The sequence below is a fragment of the Melozone crissalis genome, unplaced genomic scaffold, assembly GCF_028551555.1.
Source record: "Melozone crissalis strain CALT ecotype California unplaced genomic scaffold, PUWL_Pcris_2 ptg000017l_1, whole genome shotgun sequence".
Classification (NCBI taxonomy): domain Eukaryota; kingdom Metazoa; phylum Chordata; class Aves; order Passeriformes; family Passerellidae; genus Melozone; species Melozone crissalis.
In genome coordinates this window covers 1,234,231-1,250,409 of record NW_026535795.1, presented here as the reverse complement: position 1 = coordinate 1,250,409, position 16,179 = coordinate 1,234,231, and the positions used below count along the sequence as shown (strand labels likewise).

The 16,179-nt window shown below is 49.3% G+C and overlaps 1 protein-coding gene across 1 annotated transcript in view; it reads left to right on the top strand.

Moving 5' to 3' along the window:
• The window catches only part of NFATC2 (nuclear factor of activated T cells 2), a 120,952-nt gene that overhangs the window by 35,864 nt on the left and 68,909 nt on the right, over nt 1–16,179 (top strand). Inside the window, exons 7-9 of the mRNA XM_054274882.1 lie at nt 7,271–7,326; nt 8,087–8,213; nt 9,741–10,433. Of these exons, the coding sequence (XP_054130857.1) occupies nt 7,271–7,326; nt 8,087–8,213; nt 9,741–10,433 (876 nt within the window). The remainder of the gene's footprint in view (nt 1–7,270; nt 7,327–8,086; nt 8,214–9,740; nt 10,434–16,179) is intronic.

Here is a 16,179-nt window from a genome sequence, read left to right as displayed (position 1 = left end):
CCTTTCTGAAGTCTGACAGTTTCATGAATGATCCAAAACCTCCTGGGGAGTGCAGAAAATAGCAAATGATTTTCAGCAGTTAACTCTGTGAACCTAATAGTGCAACATTAATGATGCAATTTCCTCAGGCAAATTCACGATAAAATAGACAAAAAGCTTTTTAAAAAACCATCAGTGTTTTCCCAGGTTCATTCAAAAAAGATGCTTGCTACTTGAGCAAATAAACAACTTTGAATATTGACTGTGAGGGTAATGAGTATTAAGCAGGAGGATTGGTTTGGCAGGTTCTGCTGTGCAAATTAGAAAGTTTCAGGGTAATGGGGCACCTTGTGCCTCTCCTTGCTGCTGTAGCTGCTGAAAGGGAGCAAACCTTTCTCCCCAAAGGATTCCCCCTGGCTGGGATATGCTGCCTCCCCAGGTGTTCTTGTAACCCTACGGGGCATTCCAAAAAAACAGGGATTCCAAAAAAACACTGCAAAACAGGAAAAAATCCAGGGCTCACCCAGAGAAAAATGCAGAAGAGTGTGGCTGCAGAAACGGAGTTGCCATAGCTGTTGGAGACTCAGCGAGACAGGGTGGAATCCAGTGTTTTGGAAGGTTTCCCCGTATGACACAAGATTTTGGAATTTTACAGCTGGTAAATCCTTATTAACACAGGCAGCCACTGCTGGCCTGGATTCCCTGGCTCACTGTTTACTATGGGGGCGCCTGATGGAAGTGTGCCTGGTCCTGATTATTCAGCTTAATTGTTTAGGGAGAATATTAAAAAATAATCATAATTCTTGGCATAAACAAAAGGCAGAGAGACAAGCTCCCATCACCTGTTGACAGAAAATTGATCATGAAGAAAGCTGGCATGGGGAGTGGAATTCCCTGTTCTCCCACTTAGTCATCGCATCCTGGTGTGACTCATTTTATTACATGGAGGTTCCCAGTGGTTTTATTTTGAGAGAAGCTTTTGTTTAATAATTTATATACACACACACACACAAACACACTTATAATCTTAAAAAAACAACAAATCTATTCTGATGAATTGGCATAAGGAATCATTTGGAAGAGCTCTGGAATGAAATACTGTTCCTCCTGCTTTGCTGTTCAACTACTGTATTTATGTTTTATTTTAATGGGAATTGAATTCCTCAACAATAGATGGAGAGAATTCGCCTCTAGACTTGTTCTCACTGTGCAAAATGTCAGATTTGGGGCTGGGCTGGCTGGGGGATGAGTAATCCATTGCCCTTTTACCTCCCAGACCTTGCCTTGTATCTCCAGCCCTGGTGACTCAAACTTGTGTCCTCAGTGCAGCGAAGGCACTGGCCTCTGCTCTCAACAAACAGAGCTCCATTAACTGCAGTGGGCAGTCTTGCTTCAGAAAGAAAAAGAAATCCATGAAAATGAAGCTCAGGAATAAATTTAATGGTTCTGCTTTTCATGAGTTTTAAATACACTCATGCTGAGTTGCTGTAAAGTTTGAAAATGGTTTTGAAGAGCTTAGAAGAAGACAACTGCTCAGGACTAGATGCTGAGCAGCCTTGTGCTGGCCTGAAGCAGAGTGACTTCCCAGCTGAAATCAGAATTTGTCCCTGAATTTGTCTGGAATTTGTCCAGAGCAGCAGAGACTCTGAGTGAGGGTTCCTCATAAGGTTTCTGCTGCCCAGAGTGGTTTTGTCCAACTGGAAACCATTCACTGCCCTCCCTTTGTTCTTGGGGTGGCTCTAAAAACCCTTCTTTGTGTTCCAGAGATGTCTGTCATCTACTGATAAAAGCTGACAGAGATAATTGTGCTTTTCTGGAAGTCCTTCCAAGAATCAGAGTGAATGGGGACAGTTCCTGCAGGCCCAGGGGGAGCTGTGCAGAGCTGAACTGTGCAGAAACGTTCAGAACTGTGCAGAACTGTGCAGAACTGTGCAGAAGTGTGCAGAAATGTTCAGAAGTGTGCAGAAATGTTCAGAAGTGTGCAGTCAGAGCGCTGCCCCTCTGGTGACCAGGCTGCCTTTCTCTGGGGAACCAGTAACAGGTTGTTCATTAGGTAATTTGTGTAATGCTTGACTGAAAAGCAGTGTACCTTTGCAGGCCTAAAATCACATGCAGGCGTGGAATCCCATCCAGAATCAGCACAATAGTATATTTAGTCTTCAGCTGCAGAGAACTGCAAAGAACATTTCCTGAGCCTCTCAGTCCATCAGTCATGCTTGTTCAAATAAAGCAGTGAGTTTGTTTCCCTGCTAGTTACTGACCCCAAAGTCATGAGTAAGGGATCCTGAATAATGTGTAAAGGCTGTAACTGGTTCAGAAAAGCTTTAATTGGCTAATTAAAAAGGGTCCTATAAGGGGCTGCAGAGAATCACCCAGAATGTTCCTAATGCAGCCTGACGTTTTGATTTCCCCCAGTTTGAAGCAGGACTTTTGGTATGATGGCAGTTTGGGTTAGGAAGGGTAGAATTACTTTCTTCCAACAACTCATTCATTCCCCCAAAGAGTGCTGACACAATCAGATCTCTCATCGGGGTTTAATGCTAAGTCTCATAGCCCTGAAGCAGCACAAAAATCTCTATTTCCTGAACATTTCACTGACCTGTGGTGTTAAAGACTTGCCAACTAAGACAAACCATTAAATGAGCAGGGAACCACAACAGTAAAAATACTGCACGAGGCAGCCATGGCTGGTGAGACCTCCGGGTCTAAATCCAGGAATATTTTATCATCCTGAGTGCTGCCCTTTCCAGAGGCAGGGCTTGGATTCCCTGTGCTGGAGGCACAGCTTGAAAGGCACCACACACACAGACCTGGCCCTGGGCTCCTCAGTGATCCTTACAGCCTTCTGTCCTGTCCATGGCTGAGGCAGCTTTAATTCTGTGCAATAAGCAGCTATCTGCACTTGTAGACTTTGGATTAAATTATTAATCAAGCTGGGTTTAGGCTCCTGTGTTTCCAAGCAGGAGCTGTTTGCCCCATTGTGGCATGTATGGGGTAATTGAGGCCAGAAGGGATCTCTGGAGGGTCGAGCACAGCCTCCTGCTCAGAGCTAAACATTTCTGGTGCCCAGGCACCCCCTGGGTTCAGGGAAGGGCCTTTGCTGTGACAGGGTTTGCACTGGGGCTGTGCTCCACTGTCACATCAGCCTTGGGATTTTCAGTGCATCCTTACAATCAGAATCCTGGTTCTGCTGAGGGCTTTCTCCAAACCCCCGCTTTCATTTCCTCCTAAAAGTATTTGCATTTATGCACATTGTAAAGGTGATAAATGTGTTGACAGTTTGGTGCAGGTTTTCTCTGTTTAGAATTTCCTGAAGGGATCCTGAGACTTCTCAGTTTATTCCTCCTGCTCTCCATTAGCTCCCAGGGTGTGCATAATCAGAAGCTTTCTCTTCATTACCAGGAAAAAGAATAGGTTAAAGTAGAGAGAGAGAGACTTGTGAATGCAGTTGTATTTTTCATTTTCCTCACAGCCTCCCTTGCCCTCCTGCCAAAAGCTCCCCATAATGTGCACATCCAGAGCAGTTAAAGGAAAAGCAAATATTGATTGTCTCGAGCTGAAGTGAAGCAGTGAGACAGATGGAGCCACATCATCATATTGAATATAAAGGTCAGGGAGTGAACTGCAGAGTGCTTAAATCCAACAGGGCTCAAAGAACAGTGATTGCTGCTGCTGACAGATTTGTTAGAAACCTGTTCAGCTGCCACAAATATGGAATATATCCAAACAGAAGCATCTATCATTGTTGGAATGATAGCCCCAAACACATTTACTTCTTGTTTGCCTTTTCTCATTCTTCCTTTTGACCCACACAGGCTTTGGACTCAGCCTGAACATCATTTGATTTTTATGGTTGGCTTCATTAGCTTTTAGTGCAGTTTCAGTGGCTCAGTTACTAAATCAAATCCCCTGTGGTTGTGGTTGCATGTGTTCCACAGGCTCCTTGGATGTGGCACATGACTTGGAGGCCCGTTTCTACTTTAGTTTATGCATTTTGGACCAGCAAATCCTTTTGATTTCCACCTTCTTTGTGAAGTTAGTGCTGTTGTATCTGCACAGACTGTTTGAATTTAGCAGTACAGCAACAAAGATGAAAACATTCTGCCTGGAGCAAAAGCAGTGTCAAATATTCCTGCTTGGCTGTCCTTGTTGTCAGGACATCTTCATGTGGCATTGCTGAGACAGCTCCCATGTGTGTCTCTATCAGAGCTCTTCCTTAATTATGTGTCTTCTTGTTTCCTTTTCCCTCCTGTTTTCCTCAGAGAACTCTAAAAAATTATCCTTTGGGATGTTTAGGATTGAGGGGAGGTTCCTCACACACTGTGCTGGTTTCTTTTCTCAAAGCTCACCTAGAAGGGGAATCTCCCCATTGAGCATTTGCTGCCTCATAATCAGACAAGGATTTGCTGGATTAACTCAATATTTTGGCTCCCCCTTTTCTGTTTCTGTCTCAACAACAGCAAGGAGTTGGCTGCATTAACAGGGGTACAGATGAAACATAGCAGTGGCCAAAGTGGAGGCTGATGTTAAATGACATTAAATAATGGGATCTTTCCCATGCCTTTGCAGCAGTCCCTGGGGGTGGGCAGTGATACATACTTCAAAAAAGAGAGAAAAAATTCAGAGTTGTTCAGTGCTCCCTCCTTGCAGCTGGAAGCCTGCAAGGCTGGGGCCACACTCCCACTCTTTGGGGTCTGCTGATGGGCCACACTCCCAGCTCTGGGATCTCCCGATGTGCCACACTCCCAGCTCTGGGATCTCCTGATGGGGACACACTCCCAGCTCTGGGATCTCCTGATGTGCCACACTCCCACTCTTTGGGATCTCCTGCTGGGCCACACTCCCAGCTCTGGGATCTCCCGATGTGCCACACTCCCAGCTCTGGGATCTCCTGATGTGCCACACTCCCAGCTCTGGGATCTCCTGATGGGACACACTCCCAGCTCTGGGATCTCCTGATGGGACACACTCCCAGCTCTGGGATCTCCTGATGGGCCACACTCCCAGCTCTGGGATCTCCTGATGGGCCACACTCCCAGCTCTGGGATCTCCTGATGGGCCACACTCCCAGCTCTGGGATCTCCTGATGTGCCACACTCCCAGCTCTGGGATCTCCTGCTGGGCCACACTCCCAGCTCTGGGATCTCCTGATGTGCCACACTCCCAGCTCTGGGATCTCCTGCTGGGCCACACTCCCAGCTCTGGGATCTCCTGATGTGCCGCACTCCCAGCTCTGGGATCTCCTGATGGGCCACACTCCCAGCTCTGGGATCTCCTGCTGGGCCACACTCCCAGCTCTGGGATCTCCTGATGGGCCACACTCCCAGCTCTGGGATCTCCTGCTGGGCCACACTCCCAGCTCTGGGATCTCCTGATGTGCCACACTCCCAGCTCTGGGATCTCCTGATGTGCCACACTCCCAGCTCTGGGATCTCCTGATGTGCCACACTCCCAGCTCTGGGATCTCCTGATGTGCCACACTCCCAGCTCTGGGATCTCCTGATGTGCCACACTCCCAGCTCTGGGATCTCCTGATGTGCCACACTCCCAGCTCTGGGATCTCCTGATGTGCCACACTCCCAGCTCTGGGATCTCCTGATGTGCCACACTCCCAGCTCTGGGATCTCCTGATGGGCCACACTCCCAGCTCTGGGATCTCCTGATGGGGCCACACTCCCAGCTCTGGGATCTCCTGATGTGCCACACTCCCAGCTCTGGGATCTCCTGCTGGGCCACACTCCCACTCTTTGGGCTCTCCTGATGTGCCAGGCTCTGGGGCAGCCTCTTCCCAGCTGTTCCCTGGCTGTGCCCACTGCCCAGGGCGGGTTGGCTGAGGGAGCCCAGCAGGGTCCTGGTGCCCCTGCCCCACAGCAGCCCCAGGAGCCATCCCAAGGCAGGGGTGAGAGCTGTGAGCTCCAGGACAAGCTGCTGTCCCCGTGGGTGTGAGCAGAGCTGTCCAGGTGTGGGACAGGTGAGTTCTGTCCCCAAAGGGACCCTGGGGCTGTGTCCTGGCCACAGCTGGGCAGAGGCTGCCCCAGAGCCTGGCACATCTGTCAGCTCATCGTCTGGGCCCAGCGCAGAACAAAGAGCACAGCAACACAAGAAATGCAAAATGCATTTAAAAATACTCTTTCATTTCCCTTTTTGCCAGAAGCAGAAGTGCTTAAATAACAGAGGACAAAAGCAGCTCTTGCAGAACTTCCAAGAGTTGGGAAAAATAAAAAGCTCTGTGAGAAGGACTGGGTTTAGGAGATTTTCCCCCTTGTCCTGCCCATTGAGGGGACCCCAAAGCAGGCGGAGCTGCTCCCCTAAAGCAGGCAGCAGCTCTGACTGCAGCATTCCCAGTCCATCAGGTCCTTGGGATATGTGTCCCCTGGCCAGTTTAAAAGCAAGCTTTCAGAAAGGTATGAGGCAATTTGTTTCCCTCCCATCAGTATTTTTCTTCTGCAAATTGCTTGGCTGAAAGGCTCAATGGAATATGAAAGTCAAAGGGGTAAAGATTAAAATCTAAAAAAAAGAAAGAAAGAAAGCACTGCAAAAATGTTTTTATACTTAAGGAATATTTGTCAGCAGAGGAAGCAGCCAGTCTGTAAATGAATGTCCTGTCACTGCTGATCCAGTCTTACAGCACAAGGGTTACTGTGGTGCTACTCCATACAGGGGGATCACATTTTATTTTCTCTATAAATGTAATTTTGTGTAACTCAGGATGGAGACAAGCTGCATGGATGCAATAACTAAGGGCAGCAAAGCTTGCAGGGGTTCAGGGCAGAGGCTGTCCCACGTGCAGTGAAGTGCTTTTGCACTGAGTGCAGTGAATATTTGGTGTTTTACCACGGCTTTAGGGCTGCCAGGGGCATTCTGTGGGAATCCCAGAGGTCTTGGCTGAAAGCAGCAGAGTTTGCTGAGCTGCTGACCCAGGGTGACCATTCACAAGTTGTGTGATCTCCTGGTGCCCTCCACCAGTCAGGCTGGCTGGAATCAGGCCTGGCAAAAAGCAGGTGTTGCACCTGTGCTAAATATTTCATTCCTCAGTTTGGCTAATTTCTACATAAACATTGAATTTTAATATGTATGTGAGCTCTTTCCTGGTGAGAGAAGTGTTCAGTGATGTGTTTCAATGAAATGCTGGTGCCTTCAGTGGGGACTGGGAAGGTGCTTGAAATCAAGTCCATCTTGAGAGCTTTGCTAACTTAATGCCCTTGATTTGTATCTCACTTTTTTTTTTTTAATAAGTTCTTTGATTTAAAAAAAACCCCACAGTGAGGTTAATGTTGTGGTATTCTTGTAGATGGGCAGCAGATCTGGGAGATGGAGGCAACAGTGGACAAAGACAAGAGCCAGCCTGTGAGTATGAAACAGGGGGTGTCCTCTCCAGCTTGTGTTCAAGGGGAGCCTCCAAGGAGCAGATCAGGAGCAGAAAGAGCAGCAATGCCACAATGAACAAGTGCCAAATGCTGCAGGAGGGATTAGTTCCTGCAGCAGAGCCCCCCGAGGGAGCCCCTGCTGGATCCTGCCCTGCACACCCACATCCAGCCCAGGCCCTGCAGGATGCTGCCCCTGGCCAGCCCTGGCTGCTGTGGCACATCAGGGTTTGCCCTGCAGGATTTCCAGTGCTCTTTGGAGGGAAGGAGCCCCTCTCTTCCCTTGCTGGGACCTTGCTTGGGCAGGCAGAGCTCTCAGGAGCCAGCAGTGCCTCTGCCATGGGCTGTGCCTGCCCTGGAGGCAGCAGGGTCTGCCTGTGGGTAAATCCAAAGCCTACAGCATAACTGAGTTACTCTGACAAAAAGAGGTAATTCTGCAGTGCACACTCCTTTATCAGGCACTGTGGGATTGGCAGAGCTTCTGCATTTGTCACCATTTCATGTTTTATTTGCAGCTGAGACTTCTCTCCAAGTGCAAGAGGGGTACAGTCCATAGAAAGCAACTTATCAGTGCCAAAAATCTTCTGGTCTTCCACCATCTGCCCCTTTCTTCTCATACCCTTCTTTATAGGGATGAACAGGGAGTTCCCCTTGTCATGGCTGGAGGTGTAGCAGGGGGAGCTGCCCCGCAGCCCCTGGCCAGCCTCAGAGCTGATCCTTGCTGTCCCCTGTATTTATTTCAGAGCATGCTTTTTGTGGAAATCCCCGAGTACAGGAACAAGCACATCCGCACAGCCGTCAAGGTGAACTTCTATGTCATCAATGGCAAAAGGAAAAGAAGCCAACCCCAGCATTTCACCTACCACCCAGGTAATTCTCAGGGACAGAGCCAGTTGTTATCTAAGCTCATGAGCAGGATATGATTTTCTGCTCTGATGTTTTCTTGTTCTTTGAGGATCTAAATGTTGCTAATTTAATTCAGCACTCAACAGCTGCTTGGTTTAAAAGATACCTGTGATTTATGATCAGGAATTTCCATCAGTTTGGGGTGTCAGTGATCTGTTATTCTGGCAATGGGCTGATGCTGCCCCATTCACTTGGTGGAAGTTTGCCAAGAGCCTCAGTGGGAACAGGCTCAGTCTGGGACACGGTGTGACCCTCTGAAAACCATCAGTGTTGCCTTCTCTGACGTGTCCAGCAATAAGAAAACATCAGATCTGGGAAAGGGCCTGGGATGGAGGCAGGCAAGCAATATATATTCTTCAGAGTGAGGCTAGCTGAGAAAAAGATGAATGCTTTTGTGATGTTCTTCCTCTGGGGGATTGGTGAGCCATGTCACAATAAATGCAACAGGATTACTAATGAGATTCCCAGAATTTCTCAGCTTTAGCTGGGGGGAAAATCTTGTGAGAAAACCAGAGTATTGTGTTTGTGGAAAGCAGAAAGCATAAAATAACCCCACCAGATTTTATGCAAGCTTCAAATGATGTCTTAATTTGACTTGTCTCTAAGGAAAGGCAAACATTCATTCAGACTCTTATTTTGGTCTCCTCCAGCCTGAAAATCTCTGCTCCTCTCCCTGAATTTATGAACTCTATAGGGTATCACCAATGTGAAGGGTTTGTACAGTTGCTAAATTGTTGTGCTCTGGAACAGTATTGAGAAGCACACTTCTCTCTCAATATAAAACCTAAAATAGACCACTTAGGAGGAGGAAGCTTTACTTCCAGACAGGAGTTTTGCATGACCACTGCATGGTTTCCATTGTGTGGTGTTTCTGTAGTGAGTTTTGGGGAAGATTTGGCAAAAAAAATCATTGGAAATGCAGAGGACCATCATTTACCCCACCTGGATTCACACAACTCTCACTAAATCGTGATCTTTTAGGTGATGGTGTCAGACAGGTCTTCAGCTCTCAGCACTGAGGGAACTTTGTGCAGCAGAGACAGAAGCTCTAGAATATTCAGCTCTGCCTTTGGTCACTTGGTTTGACAGGAAGATGGGCAGTTGTCTATGTCCTGGGATTTCTGTTGATTCAGTCTCCTTTGAGATGGAAGTACTGCATGAAACACCTATCTATGACCTCTTATTTTGTTTGTGTTCCAGAATGGCCCCTAAATGAATTAAAACAGGAGCTGAAGTGTTGAATTTTTCAGCTTTAGCAATTTGTGGTTCATTAGTGCATTTAAGATTTTTTAAGAACCTCTTAGCACAGAGTGCTTTGAAGAATCTTTGTTGTGGTTGCATGCGGGTAATTTATTAAACTCAGTGCTTGTGACATATGAATTTAGATACACAAATCTTGTAAAAGGCTTAAATCTCTTATTGATTCAAGGAAAACCTGTCTGTTTCTCCTCAGCTGGTTACAAATAACATCCTTTGCATGCTTTATTCTAGTACCATCCATCAAAACAGAGCCCATTGATGACTATGATCCAGCCCTAATCTGCAGTCCAGTGCACAGTGCTCTGGGGACAGTAACACAGCCTTACTATTCACAGCACTCGCTGGCCACCGAGTCGCCCTCGTGCCTCGTGGCCACCATGGCTCCTTGCCAGCAGCTGCGCTCAGGCCTCTCCTCTCCCGACTCGCGGTACCAGCAGCAGAGCCCGGCTGTCATTTACCAGAGGAGCAAGAGCCTGAGCCCCAGCCAGCTGGGCTACCAGCAGCCGGGCCTGATGGCCGCGCCGGCCGCGCTCGGGGACGGGCACAGGTCCGTGCTGGTGCACGCCGGCTCCCCGGCGCAGAGCTCGGCCGCGCTGCAGCCCTCCCCGGGCCACCAGCAGCCCTCTCCCGTCATCCACTACTCCCCGACCAACCAGCAGCTGAGGTGTGGCGGCCACCAGGAGTTCCAGCACATCATGTGCTGCGAGAGCTTCGCGGGCGGCGCGCCGAGGGCCGGCCAGGCGCAGGGCGGCCAGGCGCAGAGGCTGAGCCCCGGCTCGTACCCCACGGTGATCCAGCAGCAGGCGGCCCCGGGCGCCAGGGCGGCCAAGAACGGGCCCCCGGGCACCGAGCACAAGGACGTGCTGCCGGCAGGAGTCACCGTCAAGCAGGAGCAGAACCTGGACCAGGCCTACCTGGACGATGGTAAGTGCTGTGCCCCTCTCAGGGCCGCTCTGTTGGAGGGAGGGGCTGAGGTGGGAGTTCCCAATGCTGCTGTTGCTTGGCGTGGCCCCCTTGGTGGCTGTGGGCATTTGCTGTGCTTTCAGGCCGGATTGGGTCTCTCATTAGGTGCGTTGTTGGTTGATGGCAAAGCACTTTGGCCACTCACCCGCAGGACCCCTCTGCTTGCTCTGTGCCACGTTGAGCTGGTCCCATTTTGTCTCCCTTTGCCGAAGGTCCCATTGCCAGTTTGGAAAATGGCGGATCTGAAATTACTTCTTCATTATTTTATTATATTTTTTCATATCAGGGCAAAGTCCACTTTGTAAAATGCTCTTGTACATTTTGTACCAAAAAAAAAAAGCCCATTGAGCAATCTATCAAGGCCTGTAATGAATGGGGTAGTGCTGCAGGCAAAACCATTGCAGATGTTCTAGATGAACAGTGGGACATTGATAAGTTAAACAATGCTGTTCCTTTGTTGTGAGCCAGCTGATTTAGCCTTTAGGAATGAACATAAGTTAGAGTAAAGCTTTCTTTGAACATATCCTGCTTATTCTTAGGTAGGCAGCCATTGGCAGTCTGGTTGATTGGTTCTTTTATTAAAGCATGTTTCTGGCAGGAGGAAATCAATGCAAAATTAATAGTGCAGCTGGACACGGCAATCACAGAGAGCAGCAGCAAACCCAACATTGATTTTAGTGGGAGCAGAGTGAGGCTGCTGGAAACACTGCTGCAAATGCAGGATGTTCCTGTGCAGGAAGCACAGGCCTGATTGCCACAAATGGTGGCTCTGCTCCCCTCTCAGTGCAGGCAGTGTGGGCTGGGTCTCCTGGTGTGCACCAGGATGTGCTCCAAGCACCCAACAGTTCGGGATTTTTACTGCACTTACCTGGGTAGTTGTGAAGTTGTGTCTGTGAAAGTTTTGCTTTCCTCGGCTTGGGTCCTGAGTGCTCTGTTCCGTGTGCAGCCTTCGCTGCTGGGTTTGTGGGCAGAGGTTGGATGGTTTCTCTGTTACTGTGTTTGCAGAGGGGGTGATGCAGCTCTGGTGCCATCACAGCAAAATCTGGAGAGCTTTTACTGGCTCTTTTCTCTGAGCAGGAGATTCAGGAGATTCATTTAACTGGGGATATTCACTTTTCATTCAGGGAATTGGGCATGATAACAAGGCAATAGAATCTTTCTGACAGGAGAACAAAACTCTGTTGTTTAGGGTAATTTTAATGAGAAGCTGAGAGATTTTTCCACATTTCTAAGAATACTTGGTACACACCTTGTAAAAGAAAGAAAGGAGAAAGCTTTTACTTCAAGATTCTATCTTCAAAGTCAGGCCATAGTCCACTTAAAAGAACTCCTGAGATAGACTGCAAAGTTAATTTTGCTGAGTTTTGCATCAGGCCAGTGACACCCAAGGGCAGCACAGCTCACCCAGAATGCACTCACCCTTCCTGCTAAGGGAGCCTTTAGGCAGAACTGCAGCAATTAATAATGAAACCCCAGGCTTCTCCTTGGCTGGCTGCATCATCTTCAGTTGATTTCAGCCACAGATTGCTTTATCAATCTTGCCACCCAAGTCAGGCCAGGCAGGATGGGTCACATGCAGTCTCTTTACTGACCTCAGTGAGTTTATATCAGCTGGAATTGTGACTTGGAGAATTGTGATTTACTTTAGGGCTTTGCAAAGCATTTCATTCTGAAATGTTCGGGACTTGAATTGAAAAGCCACATTGTTTGCTGCTGGGGAAAAGTGACTCAGAACATAACAAAAGCCATGTTTTTCCTGACTAGAAAGTTTGGGTTTGTGCTTTATGGTATTAAAAGAAAGCAAACCCAAAGGATTACGGAGGCTTTGCCCTTAAATCCCTTTTATCCAGAGAGCTCTTGTGAGATAAAGTGAGCTGTGAGGTCTTGCAGTGATTTCCACGGACAGACGCGGAGCTGGTGCTGGCCCAGGCAGGCTTGGCACGGGGCAGTGCTGCTGCTGCTGCTGCCCTTGGGCAATCTCTCACTTCCCTCAGCTCTTCCTGCCTTCCCACATCTTCCTCCTGCCCCTGCCTTGTTCTCCTTTCTCCAGGGTTCTGCTGACATCCAGCTTTGTCCCTTTGCTCTGGTGCCTGCTCTCAGCAGCCCTTGCTCACTGCCTTGGTGGTTAACTCACAGCCTCGGGGTTTGGGTTTTGTTTCTATCCTGAGCTGTGTGGAGTGGCCTGGGCATGGCCCACACTGGCAGTTCCCCATTCCTGGCGCTGGTGCCTCTCAGGGTGGGCACATGAGGGTGCTGGGCTGTCCTGGCAGTGCCCAGAGCATCCCACAGCTGACACCACTGTTGTTTCTCTGCACCCCTCTCAGCTCCCTGGAGTCACTGCTGGCAGCACCCCTCATTGCTGTCTTCTCTCCCTGCTGTAAAAAGATGTTATTTGTCCTTCCTGAGAGCATGGCTTGGGTTTGCTCAGAGCCTTCACTGCTCCACAGGGCACAAAGCACTGGGAATGCAGCACATTTAACCTGCCTTGAAAAGGTGAGAGCTGTTCTCCCCTCTGCAGGAGGACTGCAGGCCTGGGGACTCCTGAGGTTCAGTGCAGCCAAACCAGCCTGGAGCCCAAGGCAGGTGATGGCAAGGATTTACCATGCTCTCAGATGGGTTTTGCCATGTGCCAGGAGTGCTTGGTGCCCAGCTGGTGCCCTCCCCAGCCCTTGGGGACCATTTCAGCAGAGCCGTAGCTGGTTCCTGGCCCTGTGCAGATGTGCAGAGCTGCCACTTGCTTTCTGGAAGGAGACTTTGGCCCCTCTTCTCCTCTTTCTGTGCAGCCTCAGCCCAGGCCAGGCTGTGGTGCCTCCTGCAGCTTCCCAGCCCTGCCCTCCCAGCCAGGGTGCCAAACAGGCTTGCAGGAAGGAAAGTTCACTCCCCAGACAGAGAGGGTGGATTTGGATGTGCACCCATCAGGGACTGATGCAAGTTCAGCATTGCCACACAGGACTGCCTTCACACACATACCCCTCCATACTTCTGTGTAAAATAGATAGATCTGTAACTTTCTGATGGCAAATACTGGGAAGAGTCCCCAGAGGAGGGGGCTGTTCATGAAAAAGTGAGGGGGAAACCTTTGTTATACAGCTCTGCCTCAGAGATTCATTCCTGGGGAATTACCTGGGGAGTGAGGATAGTGGCAGGAGTGTCCCTGAGTGCCAGGGGGTGCCTCAGGTGTCCAGGCTAGAGCTGGCAAGCAGGGACCAGCCTCAAATGCAAGTGAAAGCCATGGGGTGACACAGTGATAAGCTCCTTTCAGCCGAGGCCTCATCTCAATATTGTTCATAACCAAACTGCCCACGATGGTAAAAGTTGCCCGAACAACCACATCGATATGTTGACAAATAGAATGTAGTTCCTGTAGCGCCCTCAGAGCCCTGAGATTAACTCTTCAAAGCACAAACCCAGCCCCAGTGTAGCTCTTTGCAGCACTGTCTGCAGTCCCCTGGTGGGGCAGGGTTGAGAGGGGTGACCCAGGGCTGGGGCACTGACTGTGCTCCTCCTGCAGGGCCAGTTCCCCCCTGGGGTACAGACACGAGGCTCAATTCCACACACAGATCATGGTTGTAGCTTGAGTGTTATCGGCTTGCCTGCCTTAGATTGAGATCTTTGCAAAGAAAAATGATTGTCATTATTCAAATAGTAACTGCCTGACCACATCTGACACTCCCAAGTCTGCTGGATACAGCAGCTCTAAGGTATTTTTGGTGCACAGTGATGTCCTTTGGGGAGGAGAGGAGCGAGGCAGATGCTGTGTAGTGGTTTATCAGGCTGCTGATCAGAGAGATGCTTTATAGTGAGCTCAGGTATTTCACAGAAAACTCGAGACACGTCAGATATTTCTTTAGAAAGCGGCTGTGCAGGATGCGCAGTGTGGTCCTCACACCAGCCAGCACCTCAGATCCCCTCCATGACAAGCTGTGTGTTCAGTGTGCAGTTCTGCTCATCCAGCACCACTCAGAGTGTGTTACATCTCATCCCTGCATTTCCTTCCTGTGTTCTTTCATTCAGTGCAAGAAAACCTCAGTCTGTCCCCGGGTACAGTGAGATGAAATTCACATCTTTCCTTCACATCCAGCAGGAAGCTTTCCTTTCTGGGCAGCTCTGTTCTCCCTGGGCAGGAGTACCTGCAGCAAACGCTGTGAGAGCCCAGAGTGCTGCTGCAGGGCTGAGCTCCCTGTGCCAGCCAGTGCTGGGGGCTCTGGCACGTCCTGAGCATCCTGCCGGCCCTGCCCATGGATGCAGGGGTGGCACAGGAGCTCTGGCAGCTGGGGGGACCAGAGGGAACCCTCTGAGCTCTGGAGCTGCTCTGGCAGGGTCCTGCTGGCTGACAGCAGCTGCTTTTCTCTCTGAGCCCGGTCCTGAGCCCCTGCACCAACAGCACAGAGGTTGGTGGCTCTAGGGGCAGATTTTAGCTTGGTTTGTAGCTGTTTCCATTTTGTGTCCATGCACAGAGTCAAGCAGCAAGGCAGGGCAGAGGGGAATGTTCTTGTCTGCTGGCATTTTAGACAGGGGTGAGTTTGAGTCCTGCAAATGGGCTGGGGTTCAGTTTCGAGCACAACTTGCATCTAAAAAAGCCATGCTCTGTTTTTAATTAGAGCTCCTTTTCATAGAAGGTGTGGTCACTTCTGCTCAGGCAGAGTTTGACTAAGAGTGAAGCCTGTATATTCTCCAAAACATTTTGCTCAAACGCTCTAGCAAATCTATGTATTCATCAGGCTCATTCCTGGAGCTCTGACTCACATTATTCCAGATTTTCTGTTCTCTGCTGGGACCTTGCAGCCCTCCCTCAGTACACTGCAGCTTTATTTTTGGATCAGTGCTCTGTGGGTTTGTGTCAGGATCTCCATGCCCTGTCCTGTGCCTTGCTTTTCTAGAGGCAATGTAAAAAGAGGAAAAGCCTTCGTTCTGCTCCCAAACCCCTCAAGTCTGTTGGCAGGAAGCAGAAGGATCAGTCTGGTAGGAGGAAGGTCTGGGTTCAATCTGAGCTTGGTCTTTCAGCACAGTATTCAACTTCCCTGCACTTCAGTTTACCATCATTAAAAAGTGCCTTGTCCTTCCCTCTTGTACAGTTAAGCATTAATTAATTTGTGTTAGTAACACACACGTGGATTCTCAGAAAAATCCCTACACTTGCATACCTGAATATGAATTAAGTGTTTGTATTGTTATAGCAGGCTCCATCTGCTCCTCTTCTTCACCTCTAGCAAAAATTCTCTGTTTAAAAGCTCAGACAAATCCAGCCCCATTTGGAGACTGCCCTTTCCCAGCAGCCTCAAAGCATGCAAACCCAAACAAAGCGAGGAAAAGAAAAACCCTTACATCCTAAATCAGCACTAGAGGAAGGAAGAAAATGGACGGAGTGATTAAAACCATCGTTCCACTGGCACCTCTTTGTTCTGGAGCTCAGGAATCTGTAATTGGTGCAGGCAGTGCCCACAGGCGCTGTGTGACAAAGCGTTTCCTGTGGAGCACACAGGAACATGCAGAGCCCAGAGGAGCCCAGGGCTGCACGGGGGCACCGCTGCCTCTCCCCGGGCACCAAAGCCCAGCTCAGGGGTTTGAGGAGCAGGGCACGTCCCCCTTTGGAGGCTGGCTCTTATCAGCTGAAAGCACTCAGCTTTTGGGAGGCGGCAGGCCATTTGCAACGATAGTTTTGAAATGCTGGCAAAAAGTTACTTGAAAAAAAGAACTTGTTCGTGCA